At 34.5% G+C, this 15,910-nt stretch overlaps 1 protein-coding gene across 2 annotated transcripts in view; it reads right to left on the bottom strand.

Moving 5' to 3' along the window:
- LOC143214845 (protein gooseberry) overlaps positions 1-15,910 on the bottom strand; it is a 63,222-nt gene that overhangs the window by 31,554 nt on the left and 15,758 nt on the right. For both annotated transcript variants that reach the window (XM_076436321.1, XM_076436322.1), the window contains exon 2: positions 752-1,065. In XM_076436321.1, coding sequence (XP_076292436.1) covers positions 752-1,065 — 314 coding nt within the window. The remainder of the gene's footprint in view (positions 1-751; positions 1,066-15,910) is intronic.

The following is a 15,910-nucleotide window of genomic DNA, read 5'->3' as shown; positions in this document are numbered from 1 at the left end:
AAAGTTTAAAATGACACTGAACGCGATATAATTTGAATGGCATTTAATGGTTTAATTGACGGTATGTAAACTAACCGTGATTTATCACAGCGATCGCAGAATCACGATCATGGTCGTAATTTTAACTTCATTCGCGCCTTGATCGTGATTTTTTAAATCTAGGATGAATTTGCTCACTGTCATCCTAATTCTTCACATCTCGATTGAATTAGTTCCTTTTTAAATACATCACTTAGCTTGCAGAAAAATATCTGCATATAACGTAAAAATTACGTTACGTTTTCTGTATATGTCTACCGTATATTTCCGTACCTTATTTCAGTATTTAAAAAATAAAAAAATTATAATAGAAGTGCAGATAATTCCTTTTATGTTTATGTATGTATAATTGCATTTGCTATGTATAAAGTTTTACAAAATACCAGTATGTTGCTTAACGATTATAGGAAACGGAAATGATAGTTTGAGAAACATCTTACAAATCTAATAAATTTGATAAAAATGCGATGTAACTCGCAATTTTGTCAAGTTATGACTCTGTGGAAATCGAAAATCACGAATCACTGTGAAAAATCGTAGAACTCCAGGATCTAAGAAATAGCACGGACCCGAGGGTTTTTCTTAGATCAAGACTCTTTACTGTATTTCAATTACACAAGCATTCGACCCTGTCCATCACTGATACAACGTAAGTGTGACAACTTAATAGAAGAGACGTGCTATTACTATTATACAGACGATGTCAACAGACCTTTATCAGCTTGTCTCGAATTTCCCAGCTGTATATACCAGGATTCTGTTTCTTCATGTCTTCAATTTTTGCTTCAACTTCAGGCGTGGCTACACGTGGTTTGCTACCACCGATCACTCCCGGTCTAATCGATCCCGTTTCTTGATATCGATTCAAGATTTTCGATACGCAACCATGCGAAACCCTTAGCTGTCTGGAGATTACGCATGGTCTGATACCGGCTGCGGCCATTTCTACGATCGTACGACGAATGTGATTCGGCAACGGACGCCCATTAATGAACACACCACCGAGTTGATTCACACGCCCTTGTCCTGAAACGAAAGAACAGGAACGTACATAATACACTTCTGAATAATGTGTGCGGAAATAAGGTTCAATGAAAGGATGATCAAATAAAGCAGGAAAAGCAGGAGCAGTGAAAGCAGGACTAGTGTTCCTTCTCGAGAATTCTTTCGATTTAATAAATCGAATAATTTACGATTTATTGCCGAAAATCTTGAAAATCTGCAATTTTTACCATCTTTAAACGTTTGTAGCTCATTGCAACGTCGACCGACTTTGACGAAATTTTCAGAATATGTTTAATTGACACAGATCGACAAAACGTATTTTTTAAATTTTCAATATAGGCCCACATAAAAAAGTTAAAAATTCAACTTTTAGTATTTTTTCAACAATTCCGATCAATTGCAATTTTTGAAAAAATTTCTTTTCACATCCTTCAGTAAGCTATTGCTCTAGCTGCCCAAAAATGTTCAAATCGTATAGTACAATATTAAAACAGATATCGTCTTCGTTAGAGCGGTCTTAAACTTTTGTCCGCTACTGTACATAGGAGTATTGGGTAAATTGATAATAACAGAATGAAAATGAGAAAAAATATGTATATTACAGAGATGCCTGTCGTTTTTTACGGCATCTAAGGCCTAAAGTCTATAGAATTATGCAGAAATTGGAAAACGATAACAGTTTATACAGCCGACTTCCAATTCACGCTCAAGATGACAGGACCATAAAAAAGAATATATTTTCCTGAGACTGTGAGGAGAAAAAAATCACAGAAGGTCCGGAGTGGCACGCAAGGTGTCGCTCGAACCCTACTACTAATTACTGGTAATTAGTCTTCCTTTTAATTAACTTAATTATAATCGCCAAGTTAAACAAACGACGTCACACAAGCAGCAGGAGCAGCAGCAAAATCTGCGAGGAAAAAAGTTCCCGGAAAGGAAGGAGCGGCGAGTTCTCTGTGAAAGGCTCGAAAGGACGAAACACCAGAAGAAGGGAAGAAACAGAATGAGATGCGTCTCGGTGGAGTAAACGGTCTTGTACCCTTTTATGATGTCCACCTTACGACTCCTTAAGGGAGAGAAGGCTTTACGTAAGACAGAGATCGCGGGGCCTACGAAAAGTAAGTGTTACGAGTTACGAGTCCGGTTTTGCGTTAAGCAGTAAAATGCAGTCGGGTAAGGGGTTTACCTAAGCGAATCTCTTCTCCTGAAAATTCTCGCATGCAAACTACCTCTTTCGAGACACGCTCTTGCCGGGACAACGACGAACCATGTCATATTTACATGAAGGACCGTTTGCATAAAAATCGCCGGTAATATTTAATTTCTACATGCGTTTTGCGCATGTATTTGCCAGGGCACATGTCTTTTTCTCTGTAAATTCCTGGGGGTTCTATATTTAAGGTGAATTTCCCCACTAAATTTCCATACAGCAACAAAACACCGTATAAATTTTGCTCGTTCCACACTTGCTAATCGAACAATATCATTAAGTGAATCCTTTCGAATCTACATATAATACTGCAGATATTTTCAATGTGAAACTCAATAAACATATTTCGGTAACGTCACCTTATTGTAAGTTACGAGTGTCGTGATATATGTATGTAGAGTAATATGTATTGCAATATGGTAGAATATATGTATGTATTACAATTGTATAGTAGAATATATGTATGTATTACAATATGGTAAAATATAGTAGAATATACTAGAATACAGTGGAATATAGTATGTATTACAATATGGTAAAATATAGTAGAATATACTGGAATATACAAGAATATACAACGATATACTAGAACATACTACAATATACCAGAATGTACCAGAATTGACTAAAATACAGTAGATTGTACTGAAGTATACAAGAATACATACATATACCACAATATACATATAAGATTATACTGGAATATACTAGAATATACTAGAATAAATACTCAAAAGAATAAAGGAATCACTTGTGCGAACTCGAAAAATTGGTCCCACTTTACGTGATCATAACTCCGTCAAAAATTGCCGTATCGATATCGTTAAACAATGGTTTGAAAGCCTGAAACCTCTAGTTTCAGATGCTCTGTTTCAAATTGTTCCTATGTTGGTTTTTTACAAAGTTATAGCGAGACGAAGACAACATTGACGGTTAACAAAAATTTTTTCAAAAAAAAGGGCTTTTCTGTGTAAATTGTGTGGTTGTTGAATATTGTGCGATTTTTTTTATTCGAGTTACTCAACAGTGAAGTAAATGTTGGCTTTTTAACTTTAACTGGCTCCAGAAAGCGAAAAAATTATCGTATATAGAATCTTGTCCAAAAAAGCAATGGAAAGAGCGTTCCTTTCTCTTCAAGGCACTTCTTTTGTTTTTTCAATTCCATTAACATTTCGATGTACCAGGTGTTTCTGAAAATATGCTTAAAAAATGAACAATTTACATTTTTCCTTTAACTCGCTATATCTCGGCGAGAAATGTTCGTAATACCATGATCCGAACGTCAGATTGAAGCAGAGATTCTGCCGATTCGATTGAGTACCCCATGAACTCGCTGCGACAATTTTTTACCTATGGCAGCTGTGTTTGAAGTTAGTGCTTCGCAGAAATTAGCGCACCACGTACGCCTGACATCTTTGAATACGCTACCGCGCCGCGCCGCACCGCACAGGGGTGCGGACGGGGAAAAAATCAATTTTTCGAATGTTAGGTACATAGATTTTTCATTGCAATTTCGTTTACTAGATAGTTCGAGTATTTAAACCAATAAAAATTTTTTATAAATATCACTTATTTCTAGGAATGATGTAACATGAAAGTTTGGTAACAGGAAACCTGCGATTTTGGCTTATAAATGCGTCTACATATAAACGCAGCCACAAGAATCTAAAACATTAAATCACTTGAACAATATTATAATTTGATTATGTTTATAATAGATGATTTATTTAACGTAGCTTTAATTAATGTAAGTGTCATTTATTTATCGAAAACACAAATTGAAAAAGAGGTATTTTGAATAGTAGAATTAAAGTTTAATTTGACATAACTTGTTTGCGCCAAAACGCGCCAAGATAAAACTTGTTGCAAATCATGCAACACACTTTAAAGTATACATATATCCAACCAGGTTTTGGCTGCGAACTCCTGCGAACCTGGATCTGCGACCAATTTTTTCTAACCATAGCCAGTCGCATGTATCCGTGTACGCCTTTTAAAACGGAATAACTTTTCTAAACTTTTACCAAACGGCCTGATTTTTTGTGATCAATTAGATGCAGTTGGTTACTAAATAACGTGCAAAAAATTTTTTGATAAAAATAGCAATAACATAAAAAAGGAACTTCTAAAATTTTTTTATTTGTCGCCGTAAAGAAAATTTAAAATATATGTTTAGTATATCAATGTTAGTTACATATATACCGAAAATTTCATCGAAATCGATTAACATACACACGAGGTATAAGCGGTTAGAAGTTAGAAGTGGTAAAAATCTTGGTATGTACAGCTTCTGGTCAGTTCCTGCTCAAAATTCACAGATTCGTACATCTTTCGATGCGTGTCGTTCTTTCCACCGTCAACCGATTTCGATGAAATATTCAGCACATATTTAACTAACGTAGATCTACAAAAGGCATATTTTGAACTTTCATTACGGGTCCAAATAAATAAACTTTTAAAAAGCATTTACATTAGACGTGTATTTTAATAAATTTTAAATGTGAGTGGGTCACAGTTGAGAATTTTTTATTACGCAATGCAAATTTTTATTACTCAAATTTTTATTATTCGAGAATGCGCAGTGTTGGCACAATAACAGTCGAAATATGCTAAAATAAATGATAAATAAAATAAATAATTTATTTTAGCATATTTCGACTGTTATTGAGCCAACGCTCCGATGTTCGGAATATTTGTTACCAAAACGACGGGCAAAACACTCGGAAGTTTGTCCGAGTCTTCTATGGTCATTTTAATGAACAAATGACGGGCATCGGCAAATTAAACAACGGACAACCGCTAATTAGAGGAGAGGACTCCTAATATAAGGCGTATAGTCAGGTTAATGTGCTGAAGAGTGTTGCATAGTATTGTTTAAGGTGTTGTGTAGCGTTTCTTATTTTACATAATGGAAACCTACAACATCAGTAATGAAGAATTGGTGGAGATTGTACTTACAAGCAATCGTAACGTACATAAATGTACCGAGGCTCTGAGAATTAAATATCCGGATATCACAGCAAATACAATGGAAAAAATTAGTTGTCACTTGAGGCAAACTTTTTTGCCACATTTCACTAGAAGATGGAATTCTGCATCACGAAATAAAGCTTCGTTATTAAAAATGAATCAGGACTGGCTGAAGAGTAATATTTCTATTTCTACGGATCTCACGGAACGTGTCGCAGATAATGAAGTAGAACCGCGACCATCTCAACGGCTACGAAGGGGACGACCAAAGAAAGGCTTCAATGAGTGCTGCAATCGAGCAAAACGATACAAAGTGCAACAATTCCGTGAAAATTATTCCGAGGAATTGATTATGAGAGCTGCTCGTACACCGACTGCTTCAGCAGCTGTATTCAGTGCAGAAAAGGCATTGGCCTTAGTTTTGGATTGCACATTATCGAAGTATCAGTACAAAATGCTTCGGAAGGCGGCTCAGGAAATTGGCTGTGATATTTTTCCGCCCTATTGGCAATTACTAAATGTGAAGAAGGAGTGTTATCCTTCGGATGTAAAGGTGACGGAAAGCTCTGGGAGTGTCAGGCTACAAGGATTGCTAGATCACACCACGACAAGGATTTTTAAAAGTATAGCGAATTATCTGGAAGAAATTGAAAGTGATTTGACCCTAGTGACCAAATGGGGATGTGATGGTTCGTCTGGGCACAGCGAATACAAACAAGCGTTCAATGAAGAAAACGTTACCGATTCGCATATGTTTTTAACATCTATCGTGCCGATTTATTTGGAAGAACAGGGTAAAGCCACAGCTGTTTGGAAGAATACAAGGCCTTCCTCAACTCGATTTTTTAGGCCCATCCAATTTTAATTTACCGCGGAAACACCGGAAGTAATAAACAATGAAGTAGAAAGAATAGAGACAGAGATAAAAAATCTGAATGATACTGTCCTAGAAATGAATGGAAAAACCTTCAGGATAAAGCATAGGCTTTTATTTACGATGATTGATGGGAAAATTGCGAATACTGTCACAAATACGTCGCCAATGACAGTGTGCTATATATGCAAAGCAAAACCATCAGAAATGAACAAATTGAATATTGTGCGAAATAAACCACATTCTGAAGATGCCCTTGCCATGGGCTTATCACCTCTGCACGCAAGGATTAAATTTATGAAATGCATTCTGCATATTGCTTACAATAGTTCCTTCAAAAGTTGGAGAGCGAATGCGCAAACAAAAATCGAGCAAAGTGAAAGGAAAAAAAGCATTCAACAAGAGTTCGTCCGGAGAATGGGACTTAAAGTGGATTTTGTAAAACAAGGCATGGGCACTAGCAATGATGGCAACACGTCAAGAAAATTTTTTAGTAATCCAACATTGACAGCGGAAATAACAGGAATAGACGAACAATTGATTCATCGCTTCTCCATCATTTTGCAAGTACTAAACTGTGGACAAGTAATAGATCCAGGAAAGTTTAGTACATATTGCAAAGAGACTGCCGACTTGTATGTGACACTGTATGAGTGGTACAATATGCCAAATACAGTGCACAAAGTGCTTTTACATGGCAGTGACATAATAACAGCGGTTATGTTGCCTATTGGAATGTTAACTGAGGAAGCCCACGAAGCCAGGAACAAAGATTATAGAAAATATCGGCTAAGACATTCGCGAAAATGTTCTCGCATATTTACAAACGAGGATACAATGAATATGCTTCTTGCATCCTCGGATCCGTACATTAATATAATAGCTTACGAATAGAGCCGAAGAAAAAAGTTATGGAATTACACGACGATGTAATAGCATTACTTGTTGAAAATAATGAACCGTTATAACAAAAATATTGCATCGATAACTCAAATAAAAAATATAATTCAGGTATAATATTTTTTTTCGTGTTTTGTTTAAATTTGCAATACGTTTTCTAAGTCACAAAAAATTACTATTTATTATATTTATTTCTAGATTTGGCCAGCTCAGACTCCAGACCATTATGACGGATTAAGCGAAGTTATCGCTCCAATTGCAGCGAAGATTGACCGAAGGTGGTCGAGATTTGTTAAACGCTAATAAAGAAATAAAATAAAGAATTAGTAATAAAGAATTTGTTGTATGCTTCAAGAAATAAAGGGATGTACTTCCGAAAAGCCCATACCTCCGATTTTTTTTATACTCTGGATTCTTACGTATTTTGACGTGCTGATTACGAATATGATAGTGAAAATTGGCGCAAATAAAAATTATAGTTTTTTTACTTACTTCCGTAAATAATGGGAATTTTGAAAAATACTTCAGATAAAAGCTGTAGACCTCATCAAAATACACATTTGATGTCCTATTGATTTTTGTCATAAAGATAATACTTCCTGAGAAAAATGATAGGTCCGGGTTAGGTCTGGGTTATTTACGGAAGTAAATAAAAAAACGCCAATTGCGCCAAATTTCACTATCATATTCGTAATCAGCACGTCAAAATACGTAAGAATCTAGAGTATAAAAAAATCGGAGCTATGGGCTTTTCGGAAGTTTATCCAATAAAGGATGTGCGTAATGCAAAGCTTTTCAATTAGCCCATTTTAGTTAATAATTAATACAATTTTTTAATTTTAATTGTTGCCACATAACCGTTGTACCTGTGGCATGCTTTCTACAAATTTTCAAGCAGATTTGTTGAGTAGTTTGGTTTTTATAGATTTTTTTCCGCTCTATGGCCATTTCGCATATCACAGTGATCGATTCCTCGATTCTAGGTGGACAAAATTCAAATTTTTGTATTCTCTTGTAGTAATAACGCTTTATTTCTCAGAAATCATGACAAGTGTATAAAAACTACATGAATTTAAGCGAATTATATCATTTATTTAAAATGGACAAATATAACAATTAATTGTAACGTTTGTGAAAATAACATAAATGAAATATTTTATAGTTTTTGTTTAAATACGTGAATAAACAATACACAAAATGGAAAGAATGAATCTTAACTCATATTTAAAAATTAGATAAAGTTCTACAAAAATATAATACAAAATTACAAAATTATAATAAGGAATGTGCATGACACACACAAAGGTGGATATTCTAAATTATTATAAATTATAATTGTCATATGTAATTCTCGCAGTCTGAAGTGCATATTCTGTAAACTTTCTATCGTCAATTTCAATACCACATGAAATAGTGGCATACTCCATGTCTTTTCTAAAAAATGATATAAATGACTAACGGGCCAAAACGGGTGAACGATATTTAGTATCATTGTTTTGAAATAAGTATTCTTCAAAACTATGAAAGAACCAAGTCCGGCCGAGTCCGGCAAAAGAAGTTATACAATTTGACCTTTTCTTAAATAATATTATTAGTTAACCTGTTGTATATGATTTACACGGCAAAATAAAATTATATCGGTATGTAAAAATGAAATACTTACCTTCGCTTACACGCTCCATTTTCTAGATAATAATTTAAACAAACAAACAAGTTATACGATGAAGAAGAATTAGCTTATTTATAGTATTTCGCACAGGCAAAACTTTAGCACCGTATTATCGTCGTAATAACCACGTGCAATGGAAATATTACGTTATATATCGAATAAATTAATGTTCGTAAACAAAATAGAACGGCAGCGAAGATATCTGAAGTTGATCAAATTTACCATTTTGTCCACCTAGAATCGAGGAATCGATCACTGTGGCACTGTGCGCCGCGCCGCGATTCAAGATCAAAGAACTTTCGATAGAAATGAGGTAGAGCGATGAAATTTTTTAAAAATTAAAGCTGAAACTTTGCAGAATATACGAACGTTTTTTAACGTTGAGAAAATTCATTATGTTATGTAGAATTTCAAGAAAATGTGGTTTCTCCAGTACCACGCGCGGAAAATTTTTTTTTAACATGTTATATATCATTTCCCGTAGATTTGTTCACGCTGATTTCAAATTTTGAGACCAGATTTGAACAAAAGGAGTGCCTTGAAGAGAAAAAAACGCTCTTTCCATTGCTTTTTTGCACAAGATTCTACGATAATTTTTTCGCTTTCTGTAACCAGTTAAAGTTAAAAAGCCCATATTTACTTCAATGTTGAATAACTCGAATAAAAAAAATCGCACAATATTCAACAACCACACAATTTACACGACATCGATATCTATTAAACGATATCGATACGGCAATTTTTGACGGAGTTATGATCACGTAAAGTGGGAGCAATTTGTCGGGTTCGCACAAGTGATCCCTTAATTCTTTTGAGGAGTGTAGAATATACTAGAATATATGGTATCATAACTCTCCAATCGAACAATATCGTTAAGTAAATCCTTTCAAATCTATGTATGATACTACAGATAGTTTGTATGTAAATTCTTCTCTATTATATTCTTATGATTCAACAAAATTTACCAGATTCATGATACTGTAGTCAACCCTCTCAGAACGCGGTTAACACATTACCGACCGGTGATTATTGCATAATTGTGAAGAATCTATGATACATTGCTAAACACTTTTTAATGGAACCTTTAATAGCAACAGCAATTTTCATTATGAACTAACAAGTCACCCTTAATAACATCATCTAATAGTTTCATTTAAGATTGCAATATAAAAGAAAATGTCTATGCTTTCTTTTGGTACAGCAGCACAATTATTGAAAAACCTATTAATAGGCTTCCGATAGGTAAAGTGTTAACTCATTACAATCGAAGTCCAGGCTGTGTCCGGTTACTAATAAAGTAAAGTTACCAACACTTTACATTCATCGCCCCCATTTGGGCCACCTTGTATCTAATTGTAAGAAAACTTCGTTACTGCTACTATTATAACTAGACATGGTACATGGATTTTATGCATTTATGACAAAGATGAGCAGGTGTAGTTTAAAAAAGTAAAACCATTAGCAAAGTTTAAAAATACTGTCAAATTGTTTTCAATCTATTAAACATGGTAAGAAAGAAACTATACTTCCACTTCGCTCCAGTTTGTTGCAATTCAGGTACAAAACTTTTATCTTGCATAAAGATCCGCTGTCTAACTATAACTACTGCGGAAGGTCAATTTTATTGTTTAAAGATAGAAATAATCATTGCCGGAATTCATACCCATTTTATGCTAACTACTTGTAGCGGAAAGACTTTATACTAATTATGTACTTGTAGAAACTTTTTAAGGATAACAATTTAACCATCATACGTCCTTTAAAAATAGTTGCACGAAAGTCCTTGGAATAATATTTTACTCATTTTCGCTTTACAAGCTTAGAACAACGAATTGTGTTTTACTTGTGATTTCACATTTCACTGAAATACGACTTACAACACAAACAGAAGAAAATGAAACATTTAGTAATAATTATCTAGATCAGGTAATGCGTGAATTCTTATCCTCAGGAACATGTGAAGGTTAAAGACATTATCGAAGATAATTTTAATACAAAAATTTCTATAATGACCATTTCTATATTCGATGGTTGAACAGAACATGATCGAAAACATAATCATAATCTATTTATTTGCTTCCAATGCCGCTAAATAAACTGTAAGTGATATGATTAAAATAAAACAATACTGTTTAATTGAAACAGTAATGAAATAAATAAAATTTGCATAAAATGTCCGTGAACATATCACAGAAACAAAGAAAACAGACCACTCATAAGATGTACCGTAATATCAGTCGTATAGATAAATGTTAACGATTAATTCTTGAATTTTCAAAATAATTATATCGCAATAATGGTGGCCGGTATAATTAATATGCACGCACCCCCAGCATCTGACCTTTGGTTGCTTCGAATTCGTCCGTTTCCGGTGGTTTTGCATTGCAATAGCAAAGGATTACGCAATCTCGGAAGTTCGTAGCAAACTATACTATGATACATATAAAGTTTACGACGTACGGAGGTGATTGGATGCGATAAAGAAGCATTGTTTCGAACACGTTGCTCGGGGAACCGTTCCCCGACAAGAGCCCTAGAATACGACACCTCGTAGCTCGGAAAGGCGTTCGACCCGATTCAAAATAGCAATCGTGGGATCGATTTATCGCTGATTAAATTTATCCGACACAAGAGCATTATCGTGTGGAGGAACGGAGAGATAATGAAGAGAAAGGTAACAACGTGAGCACGCTAACGCCATTGAAAACATGCGGCCCGGCTTTCAGAAAAATTGATAATCGACGAAACACTGTAATGAACCTGTCATTACGCGGGGCCCCTTGCAACACCTGCTATGAAAACTTCTGCTAATTGCCACGGAGTGTGCTTTAAAAAAGGGACATCGCCGAACCATCCTCTGCCCGTTCTCGATGTAGCCAAAGTAGTCCCGTTTCGTCATTCATCAAATCTTCAAGATTTACATCCCCCTACCTCGCCGGGATCCCAATGGGCCGTAAGGACATATCCACCAGCATACATCGCACACCTAGATGGGTTCGTCGCGTATGTATGGCTCTCGGACACCTTTCATGACGTCAGTCAGGCCGCGGGGCCCGACGGGATTACAGGCAAGATCAAAAGGCGCCGACCGCCGCCGCCGACTCGATCACTCTTCCTCTCGCTCTCTCTTTCTCACTCTCTATCTCCTATCTCTATCTCTCTCTCTCCCTCCTTTCCTCGCTCGCGCATCATGTCTTTCTCTCTCTCGCTCTCTTTCACGCGCTCTCAGTGGGCGCGAGAGGTGAATTGCACAGGCTTCGGGACGAGTTCGGAGCGAAAAGAGCTATGTATAGTCATGGGGTAGCCCCTTCATCGTCCGGCTCCACTTCTTGCGCGACAATACGTGAAATTCTACGTAACCGACCCACAGTGGTCTAGAAGTCAGTTCTGGAGCGAATTAATTATTGTGCGAGGAAAAAATTGACATTTTCTGTAAAAATTACTTTTAACCCTTTGCACTCAAATGACGAGTCTGAGGCGCCATTAAAAATTGCCATACTATTATTCAAAACAGTTTTAACATTATTAAATTTGTCTGTATTCTATAAATTGTATAAAAGCTCAACTGTTATATAAGAAAACATGTTCAATTTGATGTGAACAATTTAAAAAAAATTACATAGAACAAAGATGATCTGGGTTGGAACAAATATCATGATATTGGAATTCAAATTGCTTCGAGTGCAAAGGGTTAAATATTTGAGTAAAGTAAATAAAACATAATTTACAATACTGAGTACTTGTTTATTAATATAATAATTATTAATCTAATATTCATTAAAATTTTTTAATGGCCTTCCAACTCTTGCGGGAATACTATGGTCGATTCTAACCAAGTCCTGTTTTTTGACAGAAATCTATCTGTATAATTATTGCCTATTTTCCAACGTTTCTCAATATTTTTGATAAAGTTCTCTAAAATTCCTTCAATATTGTGTCCGCTCACATTCCTTCCGGTAAAAATAGCCTCTAGTAATCCACTAACGCAATCCTTTCGTTTCAAATTCTTCAATTTGAACCATTCTTCGAACAACTCTAAGCGGGTGATCGTAGATACGTTTACTAAAATATTAAAATAAAATGATAATGAGACTGCGGGGGATCGCGTTTTCTCTTTGCCGTTTATGGAGGTGAAGTAAGCTTTCAAATAAAATACTTCGCAACGCGTGCAAATGCATGGAAATTTTGTAAAACTTACGACATTCTAATAATTTTTCTTAAAAAGTATCAGTTCATAAAATATATCATAAAGTATGTGAAGGAAACGTAAACCTACCATTTCCAGTTACAGCCATACTGATAACAACATATATAACAAGATACTAACACAATTTATGCACACTTCAAGAAAGAACTCGATGTTTTCAGGTTATAATTTGTTGCAATTGACTAACGCAGAAAAACAAAATGTGGTTACTGGTTGACAGTCTTGCCAACAATAATACGGTGATGTGATTTACTAATTTTGCTTTTGTTATTGTAGTATACATATCAAACTATCATACAAGTATACAGATTTACGTTAGTTGGTATTTTTAATTTATTCGCGCCAGAACTGACTTTCAGACCACAGTGCGACCCCCGTATACTCCATTACGAAACATTCGAATTCACTCGCTGAACAGGCGAACAAACGGATTAATTCCTAACTGGCAATCCATTTCGCCTCTACGCTACGCCGAGATCTCCCAGCTATTCCCTAGAATACCTATATGGATCATGCAAAAAAATCTCGCTGAAGAGGCCTAACTGCAGAGCTGGGGAAAATAGTATTTTAAATAGTAAATAGTAAATATAATCCCATTTATTTACAGTATCTGCACAACTTTGAAGATAAAATATTTTATTCGATGCAGTAATTTTTGGAAATAAAATATTTTGTTTGATGCAGTAATTTTTGAAAATAAAATATTTTATTTGATGGAGTAATTTTTGAAAATAGTATTTGAAAATAGTATTTTATTTTAAGAATATTGAAAATATTTGAACTTTGTCTTTATTTTCAATTTCAATTTTAAATATTATTGCTCAAAATAATGGTCCGCATTCAATAGATATTGCGAACCTTTGAAACTTCATTTAATATCGAGTTTAAAATCTCGATTTCGTGATTTATTCGATTTTTCTGAACACGCAAGCGACTATATAATTGCTACTGTTAGCCATCCAAAATGGAAATTACGATGGATTCCGAAAGACTTAAATGAAGAAGAACGTACTTTTATCAAAGAAGCCGTATTAAATGCTTTGAAACAGATAGCAAATCCAGATTCAGAGTCGCGACCTCAATTACTTTCACGAAACCAAGAAGTAGATGATTTTTTTACCTTTATGGAAAAAGAAACAAATGATATCAGTCATATAAACATTCCAGAATTAACAAAAATTATTTCAATATTTGAGCGATAGTGATACACGAATTAAAAGTATTGCACACAAAGTACAAATATATGAAAAGATTATTTTTAAAATACAACACAGCTATTCCATCCTTTGCTCCAGTTGAGAGACTTTTTAGCTTTGCTGGACTGATTCTGTGTCCTCGAAGGAGCACCCTAACTGATTCCAATTTGGAACGCTGCACCTTCTTGTATGCGAATAGCAGCAGTCGAACAAAAAAATAAAACGAAAATGTGGCAAATGATATAGTTTCTTATATTAAGTACCATTTCTTCCTTAAATTATTGCTGAAATAAGAAATATTAAATAAGTAATGCGATTTCTGAAAGTATTAGGTATAACGACGCAAAAAATAAAATATTCTATTTTGTGTTTCAGATTATTAAAATAGAAATATTTTATTTTGTGGATGAAATTGTTAAAATAGAAATATTTTATTTTGAGGTTCAGATTGTTCAAATAGAAGTATTTTATTTCGAGGTTCACACAGATTGTTCAAATAAAATACTATTTTCTTTAAGCAAAATAAAATCTAAAATATTAAATAGTATTTCAAATATTTTTTTCGCCAAATAATGCCCACCTCTGCCTAACTGGTTGTACTGCTTATGCATTTATGAAGAGATTGGCTGGCTGAATTATGAAACAATAAATTAATTAAAATGTCTAAGAATATCGTTACCCTGTTTTCGATGTAAATGAGACTATTAACACTAAAACCTACCATCACCGGTTCCAGATTTTTTATTTTACAATTATTGAAATAATAAACATGATTTCATAAGGAATGGTTGCATAAATATCTTTACTAGAGCACGTGTTACAATAGGGGCCGCACAATGTCTAAATAAAATGAATCTTGTCATTTTTATAACAGATCACGTACCAGTTACTTTTAATAAACGTTTAGTGTTAAATAATGCAACGAACTTTTAATTAACTCTCCTCTTTCCACACAGATCTATTTTACTCAAAAATCCGCAGTCTAGTTCTAACACATGTGTGCTATCTTTAAATCTTTTAGTGACGATGCTTAATTTAAAGTACACCACATGTATCACTGTGTGACTGAGTACTGTGCGGAGCATGAGAGAAAACTAGCGGGCAGGGAACAGGGAAAGAAGATTGCCTTTGCGTTCCTCTTGCCCCGTTCCCCTCCCGCTAGCTTTCTCTCGTGCTCTGGACAGTACATATATTATTGTATTGGTGTACTTTTTACACCAGTGCGGCTAGTTAAAGTTAAAAATTTTTTTTAATATTGCATTGTCATCAAGTTCTGAGCTATGTTTAAAATGTCAAGTCTCTAGCTCATCGGGAAGTTAGTTTAAAATCAATTGCAAAATTTGTATCGAACAAACAGACAGACAAGAAAGCGAGCTAATAAAAACGTGGTAAAATGGGGATAGGTCCAATTTAAAAATGTTTACAGGTTAAGAGAATTTAGAAACACCAATGTATTATTTTCATCCCACTAAAATTGTTAAAGTAGCAAAGAACTTTTTCCTTGACTCCTGTTTCTTAAAATGGATGCAGAACATTTTTATTTTTCGAAAAGATCCGCAGTCTATTCATTATTATGACTAGACTACAGATGTTCATGCAATTTTTAATTTTTGTAGACTTTTAGGACAATGGCGGTACCAAATAAAATCCTATTTTCATTGGTAATATCATTTGTAGATCCAGAATTAATAAAAATCGTACTAAATTCTGTCGAATTTGATACTCCAGCATTTGTGACGAATTTCTATAAACCATATAAATGCATGCAGATCCGCAGTCTAATTATGACGTAATATTTCATTACATTATTAGTATTACAATGATAATTGATTGAAAATTC

Source organism: Lasioglossum baleicum, chromosome 13 (assembly GCF_051020765.1).
Source record: "Lasioglossum baleicum chromosome 13, iyLasBale1, whole genome shotgun sequence".
Lineage (NCBI taxonomy): Eukaryota > Metazoa > Arthropoda > Insecta > Hymenoptera > Halictidae > Lasioglossum > Lasioglossum baleicum.
Note: the sequence above shows the minus strand (reverse complement) of the source record. Positions and strands in the feature narration are given on the sequence as shown.